The sequence below is a fragment of the Echiichthys vipera genome, assembly GCF_963691815.1.
Source record: "Echiichthys vipera genome assembly, chromosome: 5".
NCBI lineage: Eukaryota > Metazoa > Chordata > Actinopteri > Perciformes > Trachinidae > Echiichthys > Echiichthys vipera.
Genome location: NC_139830.1, coordinates 18188544 through 18205692, shown reverse-complemented (window position 1 = coordinate 18205692; position 17149 = coordinate 18188544). Strand labels below are relative to the sequence as shown.

At 41.6% G+C, this 17149-nt stretch overlaps 1 protein-coding gene across 1 annotated transcript; it reads left to right on the top strand.

Moving 5' to 3' along the window:
* Positions 1 to 1760: 1760 nt before the first annotated feature.
* Positions 1761 to 17062, top strand: itpkcb (inositol-trisphosphate 3-kinase Cb; the record flags this gene model as incomplete). Its single annotated transcript, XM_083914311.1, has 7 exons — positions 1761 to 2864; positions 13138 to 13237; positions 13333 to 13546; positions 13875 to 14079; positions 14589 to 14690; positions 14897 to 14968; positions 15086 to 17062. The coding sequence occupies 7 exons, from the start codon at positions 1761 to 1763 to the stop codon at positions 15293 to 15295; spliced, it is 2007 nt and encodes a 668-aa protein (XP_083770437.1). The 3' UTR covers positions 15296 to 17062.
* Between the last annotated feature and the right edge of the window lie 87 nt (positions 17063 to 17149).

Sequence of the window (17149 nt, the reverse complement as noted above, 5' to 3'; positions counted from 1 at the left end):
GTTGTTTCCTCTCTGTGAGCTTCCTAACAGCTGAGTGGCTGCAGTGACATATTTTACAGTGAATAATGCAAAGTAGACTCATTTAGATGCTGTGAATTATTTCAGCATACTGTACATACAGTACAGTCTTTAACAATGAATGTGTATTTTAATAGGAGAACAGCTGAACTATTAAAAATATTGATGTGAAAATCAAACTTTATGAATATCAGTAGGCTGAATGTTTTCTATATCTGACTATATGTCGATTATCAATTAGAACCAGATAAAAAAGTGGAAATCCAGATTACAATAATAATAATACTCATAAAAATAATACTATTAATAATATTACATTTTACTTGAGGGTGCCTTTCACAACACCCAGGGTCACTTTACAATGCAAGATGTGCATAAAGTTGTCTTCTCATGAAATGATTGTGACAATGTGATTTATTCTTAAATAGATAAAGTGTCAATCTTGTCTTAACTTTATTGATCAATCTCTTCCAAAAAGATTACAGTGAAAATTCAACCACGTACGAATAAAATAAAAAGAGGAAAACACAACACAATTATCCGAACTTCATGGGAAAATTTTACTCAAAAGGTAAAAACAGCAAAACATGAAAAGCACACCAAAGAAAAGACATGACGACAGACAACCATGTGTAAAAACAGGAACAAAAGGGTTTGTTCCAGACTCTAACTTAGTGCTGAAATGATTATAGATTAAGCTTTTTGTCGATGCACAGAAATCTAACCGAAACACCTTTAATAGGCCTATGGGTTAAAATACATTGAGTTTATTGTGGTTTTGGACTGTGGGTTAGTAAAAACAGTGAAAACAGTGAAAGCCACTTTCTGTCTCCTGCCATCTTTTTCACCATTCATCTATTAATTGAAAAAACAAGTGAAAGATGAACCTATAATGAAAAAAATCCTCAGTTTCTGAGTCTTACATTTGAAAATAGTGTATATGTGAGTCCACAAGTTGAACCTGGTCCCATCAATGCTTTGTTTCACCACACAGTACTGCTGCTGCTTTTTTATTGACCGTATTTTATTCCAACTGACACTGTACTTTCATGGCATTGTGTAACAATACACTTTACAGATAACCCCTTGGTGTCTAAATAAAAAAAAAATGTAGGACAAGTTTCCTTGAAGAGGCGTAGTGTCCGAACACAGGAGGGCAGCATTACTCTTACTACCACTGGTGAAACTGAGTCAGATACTCCCTGAAACCAGCATATCTTTACACTCAACTGTTTATATTTAAATCACCCCTTTCATATTTTCCAACTCTGTGTTAGTGCATCTGATTTGACCTTCTTTGTCCTGCTCCAGTAAATACTGATACCTGAATTTCCCATGATGATGATGAGAGAGAGATAAATCACAGATTAACTGGGGTATTCTTGAGTCAGACACAGTGATTAATAACAGCCAGTGTTTACTGCGGCTATTAAGAATAATACAGGGGTAATTGTGTGTACTGTTAATGATTACCCTGCATTATGAGTCTGGTTGTTGGACTTGGCTATTGCTCATGTGTGTACTAAATTGTTCACCTGTTTGTTCTCACAGATTTGAACAAGAACAACGTGGGGGGGAAAAGGAGGATGGAGCAATTTAAGATTCCCCAGGCTTAATGAATGGATTGTGTGACTAATGACTTCCCGCACACTGTAGGAGTCACTGTTTAAGTGGCTTCAACTCTTTTCAAATCCAACCACTGAGGGTGTGTCTGGGTCACTGTTACTACTACGGAATGCAGGATGGGCCAAACTCGCTCGGATCTATCGCGCAGCACCACCCCGACGCGCAGAGCGAAGTGGAAAGCGAGCGAAACAGCCCAGCGCCTCCGTATCTGCGGGTTTAGGAGCGGAGAGAAGCGACGGAGCGATCAGCCAAATAGGAATCCGATGAAAAATAAAGTGCTACCGTGTCTGGGAAGGAGAAAGCGAGAATCCAGCCAAACAGAAGCGGATTTAGGGTGCGGAAACGGAGACGCTGATCCGGCGACGCACCGCGATCACAGAGTAGGAAAGTTGCCGAGGGACGAGGTTGTGTCGGCGGTTGGGGAACACCGAGCCTCCCCGGGTTGTTTTGAGACACTATCCGGCCTAGATGATCGTGTCGAGGCTGTACAAAAACACGCCGTGAACCGAGAGGCGGCGGCCGGCTCGTCCGATGCGGCAGGTTTGGAAACACGGACCTGTGAAGTCAGCGGTGCGGGCTGCAAGGAGCCGAAACCCGGGCGAGAGGACGATGCCTCGGACCCCCCGACGAGGGCCATGGAAGATCAGCCGCTGGGGGGAAACAACTTGGGTCGTGCTGTGTCTGAGGCTCGGGAATTAACGAGGAGTTCGGCCCCTCTGCGCGCCTCTGACCCGGACACTCTTGAGCGGACTTTCTCCAGCGCGTCCCCGGATCAACCTTTGGACAGTGGACTGTCGGTAAAAATGACTAAAAGTGACTGCAGCACCGTGGCCTGTCCGGCTGCAAGTGAGAGCCTGAAGGAGTCTGATCAGGCCCCTCAGGGTCCCCCAGGAGGCCAACGTTTCCCAGGAACCATACCGAAACTCATCATAACTAGAGACCCCAGTCCGACCCGCTCTCAGGGGACACCGGCCCTGCTGTCTGTCAGCGCCGGCTCGTGTCTGGAACCTCACCCGGACGACGAGTCCCCTTGTTCGGACAGCGGCTGCGGAGGGTCCCCCGCGCTCATGCGCTCGCCGAGGAAGCTGTCCAACTCGTCCTCCATCGGCCTGTCCTCCGCCTCGTCCTTCGAGGAGTCCGAGGACGACTTCACCGGGAGCGACATCGAGTCCAGCCTGTCTCCCTCCCTGTCTGTGTGCAGCCCGGAAGATGGGACAGGGGTGAGTGCCCCTTTTCAGTGTTTAGGCCTACTTGTTTACTAAGCCATGGTTTAAACTGTCTGTGCAGTTCAGTGACCATGAACATTAGCCGTACTAGACAAAATAATAATGAACAGGTAGGACTTTGGCTACCAAAACATAGCAAATGCAAATATTGCAGAATTGATCGTCCCATGGCAGGGACAGCTGACATTCCCCCACTGAACAAAGCACTGTCAGGTACAAAATGACTACACAGAAACTGGTTTAAGGAAAAACAATGGAATAGAAAGGATGTTAACATGTACAGATACACTAACACACACACACACACACACAAACAAACAAACAAACAAACAAACAAACATGCATGCATTGCATACAGGACACATGCATTTCCTTGTTTACTGTTGCATGGCTCACTCAAATATGCACAGTCACATTAGTCATAATCAGTACAGGCTGCAGTATGTCATCTTTATCCCATTGCTGTTGGGCTGACTTGCATGTCAAGGATTGAATTTGTAAACCCTGTTGAAACTATGCCATATTGATATTTGAAGGTATTCGATATCCCCAGGAAATGATACAAATAATAATAACGATCCTTGTAAAAACAAGACCCCCAGAAAAATATTTGTGTGTGTGTGCTTCAAAGCCTTAACGGTTAGACTCATCACTCTGATAATGAAAGATGACTAACAAATTTCAACCAAATAAGAGGAAACTGGCTCTTATCTCCAATCCCCCTCTTTCTGTGTTCCTTTTATTCCCCGTGGCTCATGCTCACATGTCTTTGCTGAGCTCAGACGTAGGACCATTCACATACTGTCTGGAGGCATGTTTGAATAATTCGTCATCCCCATTAAAGCTGCCACTTCAGCACTGAACAATTCACATTCATAGCTGCTATCAGAGCAGCCTAGAAGTTTGTCTACTGGCCCAGAGGCTTTTCCTCTCCTCTAGACAAGAGATGCAGTTTAAAGTTTACATGTAGGAAGCTGGTCAAGAGGCTTTGATGCACTGTAGACTTGAAATGCTTGGAATGAGACAAGTTGTAAAAACAGGATGTCTCCACTTCAGTCACTCAGTATCTCCTCTTCTTATCTCCGCTGTGTGTCAATCCTGAATGTCCAGGTTCAGGCCACGTCACCCGGCAAGTATGTTGAAAGATGTTCAGCTGTCAGCACGCCAAACTGCGCTTCTCAAAACATAGAAACTCGGCAGAAATTGTGCTCAAGATATTTAATAATTGAGCCCCGGGTTTTTTTCCACAGCATATGGTCCACCCTCGTTGTGGTACATTTATATTTCTTATTAATTTTTTCAGAGACAATGCACTCTGATCAACATCAGCTGTTAATACGTACTCAAAAGGCTTATTTTCGACACTTGTCCCACTAGCCAGATGCTTAATTAGCCATTAAAACAATAATAAAACAAACAATATAGCATAAATATAACGAGAATATCTAACAATAACGACAGCAACCCCACACAAACTAGCCCAACTTCATTCTACTCATAGCTTTAATACTGTAGATAATACGTAAATGTGCACAAGATTGCTGGACTAATACTGTATATAATAACTGTCATAATAATCATAATTATTAAAGATAGTGCAACTTGTTGATGCTCATGGGAGAATCGCTGGGTCTCTGCTTGGGTTTTTGATCTGTAAATAAATAATTATAGAGTGCAGTCTAGACCTACTCTATATGTGAAGTGTCTGCAGATTACTTTTGTTATGATTTGGCACCACAAATAAAATAAAATCTACATGAATGAAAGGTAAATCGTCATATACAGTCGGTTAGAGCGCCTTCAATCCCCAACCAGGTGAAATTTTAAACAGGTTGATTCAGTCATATACAGTATATATCCTAAAGGTTCAGATGACCAAATTAAAGTCTGGGCTTTTATGTTCTCACAGCTTTAGGACTGCCACTATGAATTATTATTATTGGTATAATTGATTAAACTGTTATGTTTTCAACTATAAAATGTCAGAAAGTACTCAATTTTTTTTGTTTCTCTGAGCCCAAGGTGATGAATTCCAATATCTTGTTTAGTCCGTCCAGAAGCCTAAAACACAAAGAGACTCAGTTTACAATGTCATAGAAACAGAGAAAAGAGGCACATCTTCACATAAAAGAAGCTGAAACCACAGTTGTTTTCTACCGTTTTGTGCAGCTCGTGATACTTCTCTCCACATGGTATTGAATGGGAGCAGTGTGTCATTTTCTATAGCTACCGTATTTTCCATATTGAATTAAAAATGGTCTTTCGACCCAGATTTGTAGTGCCAAAGGGTACCAAGATTGCAAGCATTTAAGTATAAATACAGCTGATTGTTGTTAACGTCTCCAGAGGACCAGTGTTTCATTTTCACCTGCATCACGAGAATCTTTAACCGCCACATTTCTCCACATACCCGTCAGTGGACAGTGTAGAATCCTGGCTATTACACTGACAGCCCAGGAAATGAGCAACCTGAGGAGTTGCACTTGAGCTGTCGTAACAAACACGATGACGCTGGTTTGTGGTTTTCTGATAAGGGCTGTCGTCTAATGAGCACGTTTTGTCCTTTTGCAGTTGAGTAAAAGCTTTGTTGTCCGTCATACAGTAATTAATCTTTTTAAAAAAGGGTGTGTGTGTTTGTTGTTACTGGCTTTTAAAAAGCTGCGGCCACGCTGTCAGCTCCCGGACAAACCAGTTACGTTTTATACACTCAGTGAAGTGAGCAGATCCTTGCTCAGACATGCATGCTCAGAGACACAGCGATGCCGTGTTGCATTCAGAGTTCAGTGTGTGTGTCATGGAAAATTGGGCTGAAGGCAGAGCCGGTTGCTAGGCGACATTGTTGCCATATATGGTACTTTTTTTTTCTCTTTCCCTTGTTCTCTCTTTCACACAGACAGTAATTTGTCTACTATGTCCCTACCATTTGAATGTTATTAGATGTAAATTCAGCCAACAATGACACGCTTTTTCTCCCTTCTTTAATATTTTGGCCCTGAAACCCCCATGAGGCATGCAGCGGAACAGAAAACAAGAGGAAAATGAGCGTAAGCGGGCAAAAGATAGATTTAAAGAAAAACATACACTGAAACGTTTTAGCACGCAGCCAACACGAGACGACGATTCTTATTTATGCATGCTTATTCACATGTGCCACAATTGCAGACTTGTTTTCCGTGCCACACATTACACAAAGTCCCACACATCACTCCTACAGCAGCACTTATACACAAACTCCATGACACAAAGACACAAAGACACACAGTCCATGTTTTGGATCCACATTTCTATGATATTTATCAACTATATTTTTACAGCATGATAATAAATCAACATCACAGGAGGAAGTATTCAGATCATTTATATGTAGCAGTGTCACATGTAAAATACTCTCTTACCAGCAAAAGCCCAACATTAAAAATATCTTTTTAAGTGAATGCATGCGGGTAAACTTAGCTGAATTATCAAATCAAAAGTAAAAGTACTCAATGCAGATTAAGCTGAAAAAAAAAACAGTTAAAGGCCCATTGGTTTAGCTCAAAATACAATGTCACAAAGCTGAGAGCTGTTTGCCTGAGCTCATGAGATGTTCACGTTATGAAGATACTTGTTATCACGGAACAAAATAACTTCTCTCCCAATATATATTACATAGTTTATATCTTAATAAGGATATATCACAATATAGCTTGTTTTCTGGTTATTCAATAAATAGTCTGTATGAAACGACCACATGGAAAAGCCTATTTTTGTATATTCCTGTGTGAATTAAATTCTTGACAAATGAAAAGTACGGAGCATTTTCTCATCTAATTGAGAACTTAAGTGCAAACAGTTGCAAGAAAAAACAGTTTCAAGTGAAATGATAGAAAATGAATAAATCTTTTTTTCCAGCTTTACACGTGGGCTCAAAGTGGACCGTTACACATTATTCTCCATAATTATTATACAGAGAGAAGCCAGTCTTGAGTGTCCTTAGGAGTGGTAATGTATGATGTAAAACAAAATAATCCACTCAAAATTGATATTGGAGTGTGTGTGTGCTTGTCATTTTCATTTGAGAAACAATATTTTATGTGATTTCATCGAGATTTGATACAATTAAAAGACAATAAATGATCATATTGAACTATCAACCAGCCTTAGAATTAGAACAGATCATATTATGATATACATTACAGCTGCAGCTTAAAGACATTATCATGAACGACTATTTAGTTCAAGTTTTGAAAGGTAACAGTAAGTCCAACGGTCTAAAAGTCCAAAATATTCAAGTTACAATGATATAAACGAGAGAATGGCAGCAGATCCTCACACACGATTCATTCTCTGATTATTAGCATTAGATAGAGAGGACACAGGGACAAAATAAATACAATAAATACACAGTTTTATCTGAAGATGTTTTTTTTAAAGCCATGCCATCTCCTGTTGGTTCAATGTCCCACCACAGCTGAACAGATGAACGCTGAAGACTTGAACTTAAGGGAAAGGGATGTGGTTTCAAAGTAGTGAGGCTGTTTTGACAAAAGAGCTCTTACAGTACCTGAAAACACCCTCAGTGTATGCACATATAGTCACTCCTGTAGCTGATGATAGTTGTCTGACAGGTTACACACGCACACGCACACACACACACACACACACACACACACACACACACACACACACACACACACACACACACACACACACACACACACACACACACACACACACACACACACACACACACACACACACACACGTCAGTAGGTTACAAAGTGCTGAGGAATTTGTCATGCAGACAAAAGGAGAGCACTGGGAGTGTATGGGAAGGTCTGTCGTCCCTACCCCCATGAATCTGACAGGAGATTGGCTCAGCATGGGGCTCAGGATAGGCCCTGTGGGGATTAGAGGATGAGAGAGCGAGCGAGAGAGAGACAGAGAGAGAGACAGAGAGAGGAGACAGCTCATTGTTTGGAGGTTAGTACCTTCTGGGAGAGAGAGAGAGAGAGAGAGAGAATGATTTAATGGCAGGGAGTAAAAGCAAAGAGGACTAGTTCAGGCAGGCTGATGGTAGAAAGAAAGATAACAATGTAGATGTGTGTGTGTGTGTGTGTGTGTGTGTGTGTGGAAATGCTTGATGACAGCAAAGAAGATATATTGAGAAAGTTGCAGAGGAAGGGAGGAAGTGACACAATGTTTAAACAGGAGAAATTGTGAATCGGGATGACAAGAAGGGGTCATAGAGAAGGAGAAAGGGGGTCAGTGTGAGAAATAAGGGCGATCTTTTAAGTGAGGAGGATTAGTTTACAGGCTGACTGAAGATGAATACTTGGAATACCACAGAGTATTACCTCGGAGCTAACAGCAGACACGGTTAAACGAGGGTTATAGATGAACGAGAAGGATCTCAGTCCGACAGGGAGGCATGCGGCCTTAGTAGTGCTAGACTGTGAAGACCCCTGCGCTAATGGTGCGGAGTGTTTTGTGCTGGCTGCGTTCCCGCTTCGTCTCCGGGGCCGTGTGTGCTTGTGTCAGCGCCTGCCTCCTCCTGCACTACCGCTCTCTCTGCCAGGTAAGGACGGGGAAAGTGGCAAATTGTATCCAGAGCAGAGATGCAGAGTGTATTTGCACGCTCCTTCAGAAAGATGACATGAGGCAAGATTATATCAAATGCAGGTGACAGGTTTTTGGTATTCAAATGTAACGCGGTTGACATCCCAGCCTGTCGTTGCAGATGACGGTTGTTGGCACGCTGAACGCTGTCAGACTTGTGTAAATGATGGCCTTTCTATCTAGGTTAAGAAGGCGGTAAGCCAGCAAGCAGGGTCAACATGCTTTAGCCTGTAATTCTTTATGCAATCAGTTAATTTCTCAGACTTGAATTTTGACAAATACACTCTTATATCACCAGTGAAGGTAATCCTTAGTATTACACCTCTCACTATATTGCCATACAAATTAACAGCGCCACAAACAAAGACATTTAAACTGACCATACAGTTGAATCAACACCTCTCTAAAACAGTTTAAAAAGCTGAACATTATAACCTTCATGAAGAAAGAATTTATAACAAAACTGCATTAGTTTTAGTTAGGTGTACCTAATAAACTCGCAATGGGGTGTTGTTTCAGCCGGCTGATCCAGTAACCTCCCAGTATAGTGAGTGTTTGTTTTTCCTCTATAATAAGATAGTAACTTTTTTTAAATATGATTATCCCTCCAAACATATGAAACTTTTAGCAATGTCTGTGATTGTGGCCGATGATACGCAGTGTTGTTTGATTACAAGCCAAGTAACAATTTAGTCCTAGTTACTTTAAAGAAGTAAAGTTTTCACTGTATTTATGTTTAGCCAATACAATAATAGTTTGGAAGATAACTTTCAGCTTATGACTATTGTTAAAAACATGATGCATGTGTTGCCTTGCACTCAAACTTGCTCATGTGTGTGAGGCTTAATGTGTGTTTAGAAAAGGTAAAGTAGGGGTCACTGTAATAAAAGACACATTCCTGTGGTCAGTGCGACTTCTTCCAGTTTGACCGTTGTTGTTGTCAAACGCAGAGTGATCCCAGCAGAGGGGTGTTGCTTCATAATGAATACCAGAGGCGTTCCCAGACAAATATCAGAGGAGACGGGAGTGTGACGAGGGCAGAGAAATTCTAGAGAAGGCCGTTGCGAGGACAAAAAGAAGAGAAGAGTAGGAGTGGGACTTGATCGATTTTAAAGTTAGGGAGAAAATATAAATATCTCGAGCACATTCATCTGTGTCAACGCTTTGGGGAATGTAGAGGAAGCTTATGAAACAAAGAACGGTGAAACGATCTGTGTGTTTTGTATTCCTGAGTTATATAAAAGAGAAAGCGGGAGATGGTGAAGGTTGAATTGTGAGAGGTGAAATATGACCTCGGTGTTTAAAAAGCTGGGATGTGTGGGATGAAGAGGCAGGGTGAGACAGCAGCAGTATTGCTGTTAAGTTTGCTCAGTTTGAAATGAACCGAACAAGCTTTTACATGTAATTTCTAGGGATTCTCTTAAACCAAACACCTCCATTAGCAGCATTAGCTCTGGCTGCGACTGGTAATTTTAGTCAGATACGTTTGACCCTGCAAAGGCAACGCATTAAGCTGTCAGCCTGAAGCAATTAGAGAGAGAGCCTGGTGGCATGTGGATAAAAGAAGTGAAAGAAGAGAGGATGGAGATTTGGGCGTCAGCTTCATCTTCCTCTCCTGTCAACCCCCCCGCCCCCCCTCCAATCTGTCACTGATGAGGAGAAACGAAGCTAACACTAACAAAATAAAAATAAAGCCATGTTACTGTGGTCTGTGATGGGTAAACACTGGTTTGTGTTTAGGCCACAAACCGATGTTTCTTCAGCAAATTGTTTTTGGCTACAGTGTTGCGGTTTCTTAAAACAGATCTTTTACAGTAACTACAGCGCGTTGACACGTCAGATACACAGAGCATTCATAATGTAAATAACATGTTCGTGTTTAATATAAGTTTGTTTCAAAGCACTGAATGATATATTTGCATGTAATCAAAAAAAGACACCTCAAGTACACTGATCAAAGTAAAAATAAATTGTGTATTTCAGAGCAAAATACTGCTTAAACCTAAATGAAGTCAAATTTAACCCTGTTGCTTTAAAAGAACAACAAAAAGATAGACTACAGCTGAGTCTCGTGTTGTGAACTTTACACTGTCATAATTATCCCTTACAGCAGCACTTTGGAGGCCAACCGCTGGCGACAGTTTTACTGTACTGACCGGGTGGTGTGACTGATGGCGGGTTGCCTCATGTCTTTTACATGGTATAAGGTTGGCTGGGACATTTTTCTGCTCTGTATAAGTACTAACCTGAAGATAAAGAGTATTTTTAGCCTGTCAAGACTTTAAAGTGAAGGTTACAGTTTATTACAGCTAGATCTAAAGATAAAAATGAAGGTATGCATAAACTTAACACACCCCCATCAGTGCAGGGGGGATATCGTGAGAGAGTGAGCTGTTTGAATTCCAGGTGGAGCCAAGAAATAAAGAACTAAGACATAAAAAAACACTTGGTAGTCGCCCTAACCAGGCCTAAATTGGCCCGCTGATGTCCCAGGAAGATATTAGAAAATGAAAGCTAAAAAAAAAAGCATACTGTGACATGGTGTTGCTGCCTACAATAGAAAACCTACTGAATTTGATCTAAGAAAACATGGCAGCGTCCCGTTGCTGGCAAACCGCAGATAATGCATAGAATAGAATAGAAAAGCCTTTATTATCCTTGTATTGCATACAACTAAATTAGAGTGCAACTCATTTGGTACATGCAAGACAATATAAATACAATTAAACAGCAATGCAAAAAAAATTTAAGACATTTAAAAGGATTAAAAGGTGTATAAAAATATAACAATAAATAGCCATATACATGGGAAAAGAGGAGAATGTAGAGGAGTGGTTACATTGTGATATTAATAGTTAGGATAAATATAAATACTTTTGCACTTGTAATGATATTCCACATGTATGATACTTTCACATTGTGAAAAGGGCGATATTGCACGTACGTGATATTGCACATAGTATGTAAAAGATACAGATAAATGCAGGATGGTACAGTGTCAGGTTTTTGGATGGCCAACTTGGATGGGGTCACAACTATTAGGTCATCTGGTTTGGTTGGTTTGATCAGTGAGACGTGTCAAAATGAGCAAGAGGACATTGTGTCATGTTGCAGAAGTGGTGAAATGCAGTCGGTGTTCCCTTGTGTCATCGCTGTTCTTCGCCATGATGGTGGCAGAGGTTATGTCAGGGTTAATCTGTTGATGGGATTGAAGGTCTCAGATCACAGGTGTCTCTTATTCACTCTCATTACTCCCTGCCTCTCGTGTCTCTCTTTAAATCCTGACGTTGACAAAGCTGTCTGACGAAGCACAAACAGTTCCCCAACATAAAGAAGCAACAGCTAAATGGTTAAATATGATAAAATCTTATGTTTTTCTTAACACCACAAAATGTTCACGATTCTATACTTACTTACTAAATAAGCAACTTGTAGGATTTCATCACCCTGAAAGCTGATAAAGACAAAAAACATTTTGGGTTCCAAAAAAGCACTCCTTAAATTCAAATAAGCCTGTTTTTTTTTTTTTTCTTCTTCCTCTTCTAAGATAAACATAGATCCTGTCATTTCTGTTGCATTAAGTCTGTTTTATTGTGACAGGGTTTCAACAGAGCAGCTGTGGAAAGAATGCATGTGAGGAGAGCGGAGATAGGCCGACATGTAAACATGGCGGAGATAGGCCTGGCAGGGAGCAGCACAGTCATTCACACACAAGTTATTCGATCATAAAAAGATTAGTTTTATCATTACAACCTCTTGTCCCTGCATTTTACAACTCACATTAAACCCTTTGTGCCTCGGTCACAGTCCTGTGTTCTTGTGTTAAACACATATTTTCATTTAGCACACACAGGATTTAAGAGACTGGACACTGATAAAGAGCAAAGGAGAAAATTCAGTTATTTGTTTACAGTATTATCTACTGTAATGTAACACGCACACGCACACACACACACACACACACACACACACACACACACACACACACACACACACACACACACACACACACACACACACACACACACACACACACACACACACACACACACACACACACCCATCCTAAACTGGTGGTCTGTTTGTTGTGATTTCCCACGTTTTAATCTATCGATGTCATGTTCCTCTCTTGCTTGCGTCAAAGCCCCTGTTGTACACTGTCCTTGCTCTGGTGTTTCCCAATGCAGATAAACATTACACACACACACACACACACACACACACACACACACACACACACACACACACACACACACACACACACATACACATACACATACACATACACATACACACACACTCACTTTTGGACAGTACGGGTCTGTTTTCCAACACCACAGTGGTGGCTTTGGTAAATGTTTTATGAATGGGTTTTGTCATGTACGTTGTGCACCTGGCCATGGCTAAAAGGGGAGGATCTGTTCAATGTCTACTTAGGTGTGTGTGCGTGTGCCTGTGCCTGTGTGTGAGTGTGTGTGTGTGTTCGCACTACAGGGTGTGTTTTCGTTTAATGAATAATCATTCTTCTGCCTGTAATCAGTACTTTGTTGTGACCAGAAAAAAAACCCTCGTACTGATTAGTCAGAGCTTTAAACTTGTCATTTGTGTGACGACTCACGTCTTTTTGGTACCGAGAGGATGACGTTCTCCATCTTTTTTCTATTTCCAGAATAAGTCCTGGCAGAAGTTGAAGACCATGGTTCACTGGTCCCCCTTTGTCGTGTCCTTCAAGAAGCGCTACCCGTGGGTGCAGCTAGCCGGTCACGCAGGTATTCATGAATATATGTTTTTTATTACTCCACACATGCTTACTTGTGCATTATTTTATCTTCAGTCTTTAATTCTGTTTGCGTCTTTGTCCAAGGCAACTTCCAGGCTGGAGAGTACGGACGCTTGTTGAAGCGATACTGTGAGTGTGAGCAGCAGTGCCTACAGAAGCTGATGAAGGACACGCTGCGCCCCTATGTGCCTGGTTATTATGGGGTAGTACAGAGAGACGAACAGGACTACAACCTGATGGACGACCTGTTGGCTGACTTTGACTCGCCCTCCATCATGGACTGTAAGATGGGCAGCAGGTAAGACTCGGTACAGGATGAAGGAAGTGCAATTGTGTGGTGAACATTTTCCAAGTTCATATTGTCAAGCAAAAACATTTTACCTTGTGCTTTTGGGAGATGCATAAGCCTTGATAATGAACCTTTATACACATATAAGCCTTAACACAGTTTACTCCCACCAGTTGTCTGCCTCTCTATCACAATTACTGTATATAATAATAATAATAAAAATTATAAAATGACTATACATAACAATAAAGACATGAAATCAATACAGAAAACTCTGAACAACAAAAGCAAAGATGCAGAAAATGAAACAATTAAACACTAAGCCCTTACTTTTCAGGACGTACTTGGAGGAGGAGCTGTTAAAGGCCAGAGAGCGTCCACGTTTGCGGAAGGACATGTACGAGAAGATGGTGGCAGTGGACCCCGGGGCTCCCACAGAGCAAGAAAGGGCCCAGCAGGGAGTCCTCAAACCCAGATACATGCAGTGGAGGGAGACGCTCAGCTCCACAGCCACCATGGGCTTCCGCATCGAAGGCATTAAGGTCAGAGGTCATCTTTGGGCATTCAGCCCTACGAGGATTCCTGGTGTTAGTTTAGCAAGGACACAAACTGTTTCTACAAGACGTAAACCAATCAATGGGAGTAAATATTTATCAGTCTGTTCACTGGATGGACCTCACACTGGAGAGGAAAATGGTAAACACGGTTTTTGGCTGGATGTGCAGCCATGAAGTAGACTGTTTGTTATTTCAAATATAAATCCAAAGCTGGTTATCAGGTCGCACCAATAACTGTAGATTTGCATGAACTCATACATGAATGGAAGTATCTAATGACACATTTAAAGCAGCTGCTTTTTTTTCCTAATCAAACAAGAATTAGCAGTCAAGGTGTGCTGGTGAAATTGATATTTGTAAATAAGTAATTGTTGTGCAGCAAGAATAAATCAGAAAGCTGAATAACTAGATTCAATTATTATCCTTGAGCAGGTCAAGATATCTTGTTCTTCTCTCTTTTAAATGTGATTTTTTTTACGTTTGTTTTTTTACAGAAAGCTGATGGAACTTGTAACACCAACTTTAAGAAGACAAAGCACAGGGAGCAGGTGATGCAGGCACTGGAGGACTTTGTAGCTGGCAAGACTCAGATTCTGGTATGTTACGACGTTACTAGTTTGGCTTCTGGTACTGCTCAACTGTTGTTGCTATAAAACAGAAAGAAAGCCTTTCATTGTCAAGGACACTTTCAACATTACACTGGTTACCTACAGTAGCAACAGGTCCTGGCCAATAAATAGTTTGCCGCATAACCCCCCTCAATCCATTTTTCCGATGCCTTACATCTCCTTATTCTCATCAGAAACTCTACCTGCAGCGGCTGGAGGAACTTCGATCCGTCCTTGAGCAGTCGCACTTCTTCAGGTCACACGAGGTGAGACACACACACACACACACACACACACACAGGCCGAGTGGAAGATTTTGTGATATCCTCCAGTCAGTAGTTTCTGTAATGACTCGCTCAAACCTAATCTCGCCCGTCTTGCAGGTCGTGGGCAGCTCTCTGCTGTTCGTGCACGACGCTTCGGGGAAGGCCAGAGTGTGGATGATCGACTTCGGGAAGACGGTTCCCTTGCCAGACCCTCGGACCCTGGACCACAGGACTCCCTGGGTGGAGGGCAACAGGGAGGACGGCTACCTGTGGGGACTGGACAACCTCATAGACATCTTCACCAGTATGCTCCCAGAGACACCTTGAGAGGGAGCCTCAGAAGGAGGGATTAGAAGAGGGCCACTGGATTGATTTTCACAGCCCACACCATGACTCAAGTGTCTTTATCCCATACTCCTTGTGTGAGAAGAGGGAGACAAGTGCACAATTTCTATTGCAAAGTGGAATATGCCAAAGGCCGACTTGATGCATTATGCTCCATATGTGGGACTTGGGGGCGGATGACCTGTGGTGAGTTGAGGTAAACAGTAGTGGGAAGAGAAAGAGGGAGAACTGAGTAGAGAATTGTAATTTTTGAACTGTGAGAGTGCAGTCCTCTGACTGTCACTTTTTCCTGCAAAGACACGGTCAACAGTGCTCGTCTCCCTCCTCAACATCTCCCTCTGTTGGTTCGAGTTGCACACAGCACTCTTTCCAGAGGTATGAATCCTTTCACGCAGCCTTTGAGGAGCATTGGGTAACGGGAGTTTTTTTTATTTCTGTTGTCATGGACCACTTTTGATGTTTAAGTATACAGCAACACTAAAACACTGGTCAGACCACGTGTTAACTAACTCAGTGTGTAAATACATGTTTATTTAATTTTTTTCCTTGGCCTTGGTATAACCTCCTCACCTTGTTTGTACAATTTCTGTGCCTAGCCTTTTTTTAGAGCTGTTTGATCATTCCAGTGCAGTGGACTCATGCAATTTTTCTTCCAAAGAATTCACCCAAGTGTAAACTCATTTACAATATATTCCCAAAGTTTAACTTCTTCTTGCAGACAAGTGTTTTCTAAACTCGGAATTTTGTATGATAATGCAGTGGATGTTTTGTTTTGTTTTTCTCGATTAACTGTGCAGTAAGCAACTCCACAGCTGTGTTTGTCTGAAATGTGTTGCACTATAGATCTTCACAAAGCCATTGAACAAATTAAGTGGTGCCTCTGTGTCTTAACATGGGAGGCAGCGGTCAAGTACTGGGTTTACAGATGCAGACATTTAGAAGTTTTAATTTGTTACCGCCTCTCTCTGATCAGTGTTGCTTCAGGTTAGCAGGGGAGTTTCACAGCAAAGCAGTGGCATGACGGGGGAAATTATACTGGAATTACCTGATTAAACTGACAAGTCTGTTTAGACTTTTGTGAGGATTCTCAGCTTTTTCAGCTTAACAGGGATTTTCAAACTGGAACATTTAAATGTGTCTTATGATGGACAATTGATGCATGATCGAGCCACAGGAATATCATTTTTAAACACAAGGACGTTGCTGTAAATCTCATTTAGTTACACTAAACAGGAGGTAAGCGGGGTTGAATTGTGGATGGTGGATGGAGAGTTTACAAGAAATGTTATGTTAGAGATAAAGTCCCCGCTTATGACCGTACCTTTCGTTCCTTGACTGGAATGCAGCAGGTCGGAGAACATAACAGTCGATACGTCCTTCCACAGTGTCAGGCTGCACTGTTGGGGCATGTGCCTGCTTGTGAGCCGCAAACATCCGACTTCTTGTAATTGGAATTCAAATTCAGGAATTTAGATTTTTCATTTCCTGAGAAGTAAACATACTGGGAGAGAGAAATATGCTAGTGTTTACAAAGTATTATATTTCTTTGCTCGCAAATCCTCTATATATATATTTGTAAAATGGCGAACTATCGGGTTTTCTAGATGGGTGCTGCTTTATAAGTAAGAAAACTGGATTCATAACCACATTTTGTATTTTTAAGCAGCGTGTTTTAAAGTTGCAAAGCACAGACAGACTGGTGAAAACTGATATTACTTCCCCGCTTTGTCCAGCTCATGGATTGCAATAAACTGGAAATAAGAGTAATCAAAGTGTGTCAGTCTTGTTCTTTGAGAGTTATAAATCAACTCAACACCCACTATTGTGCATTCTACT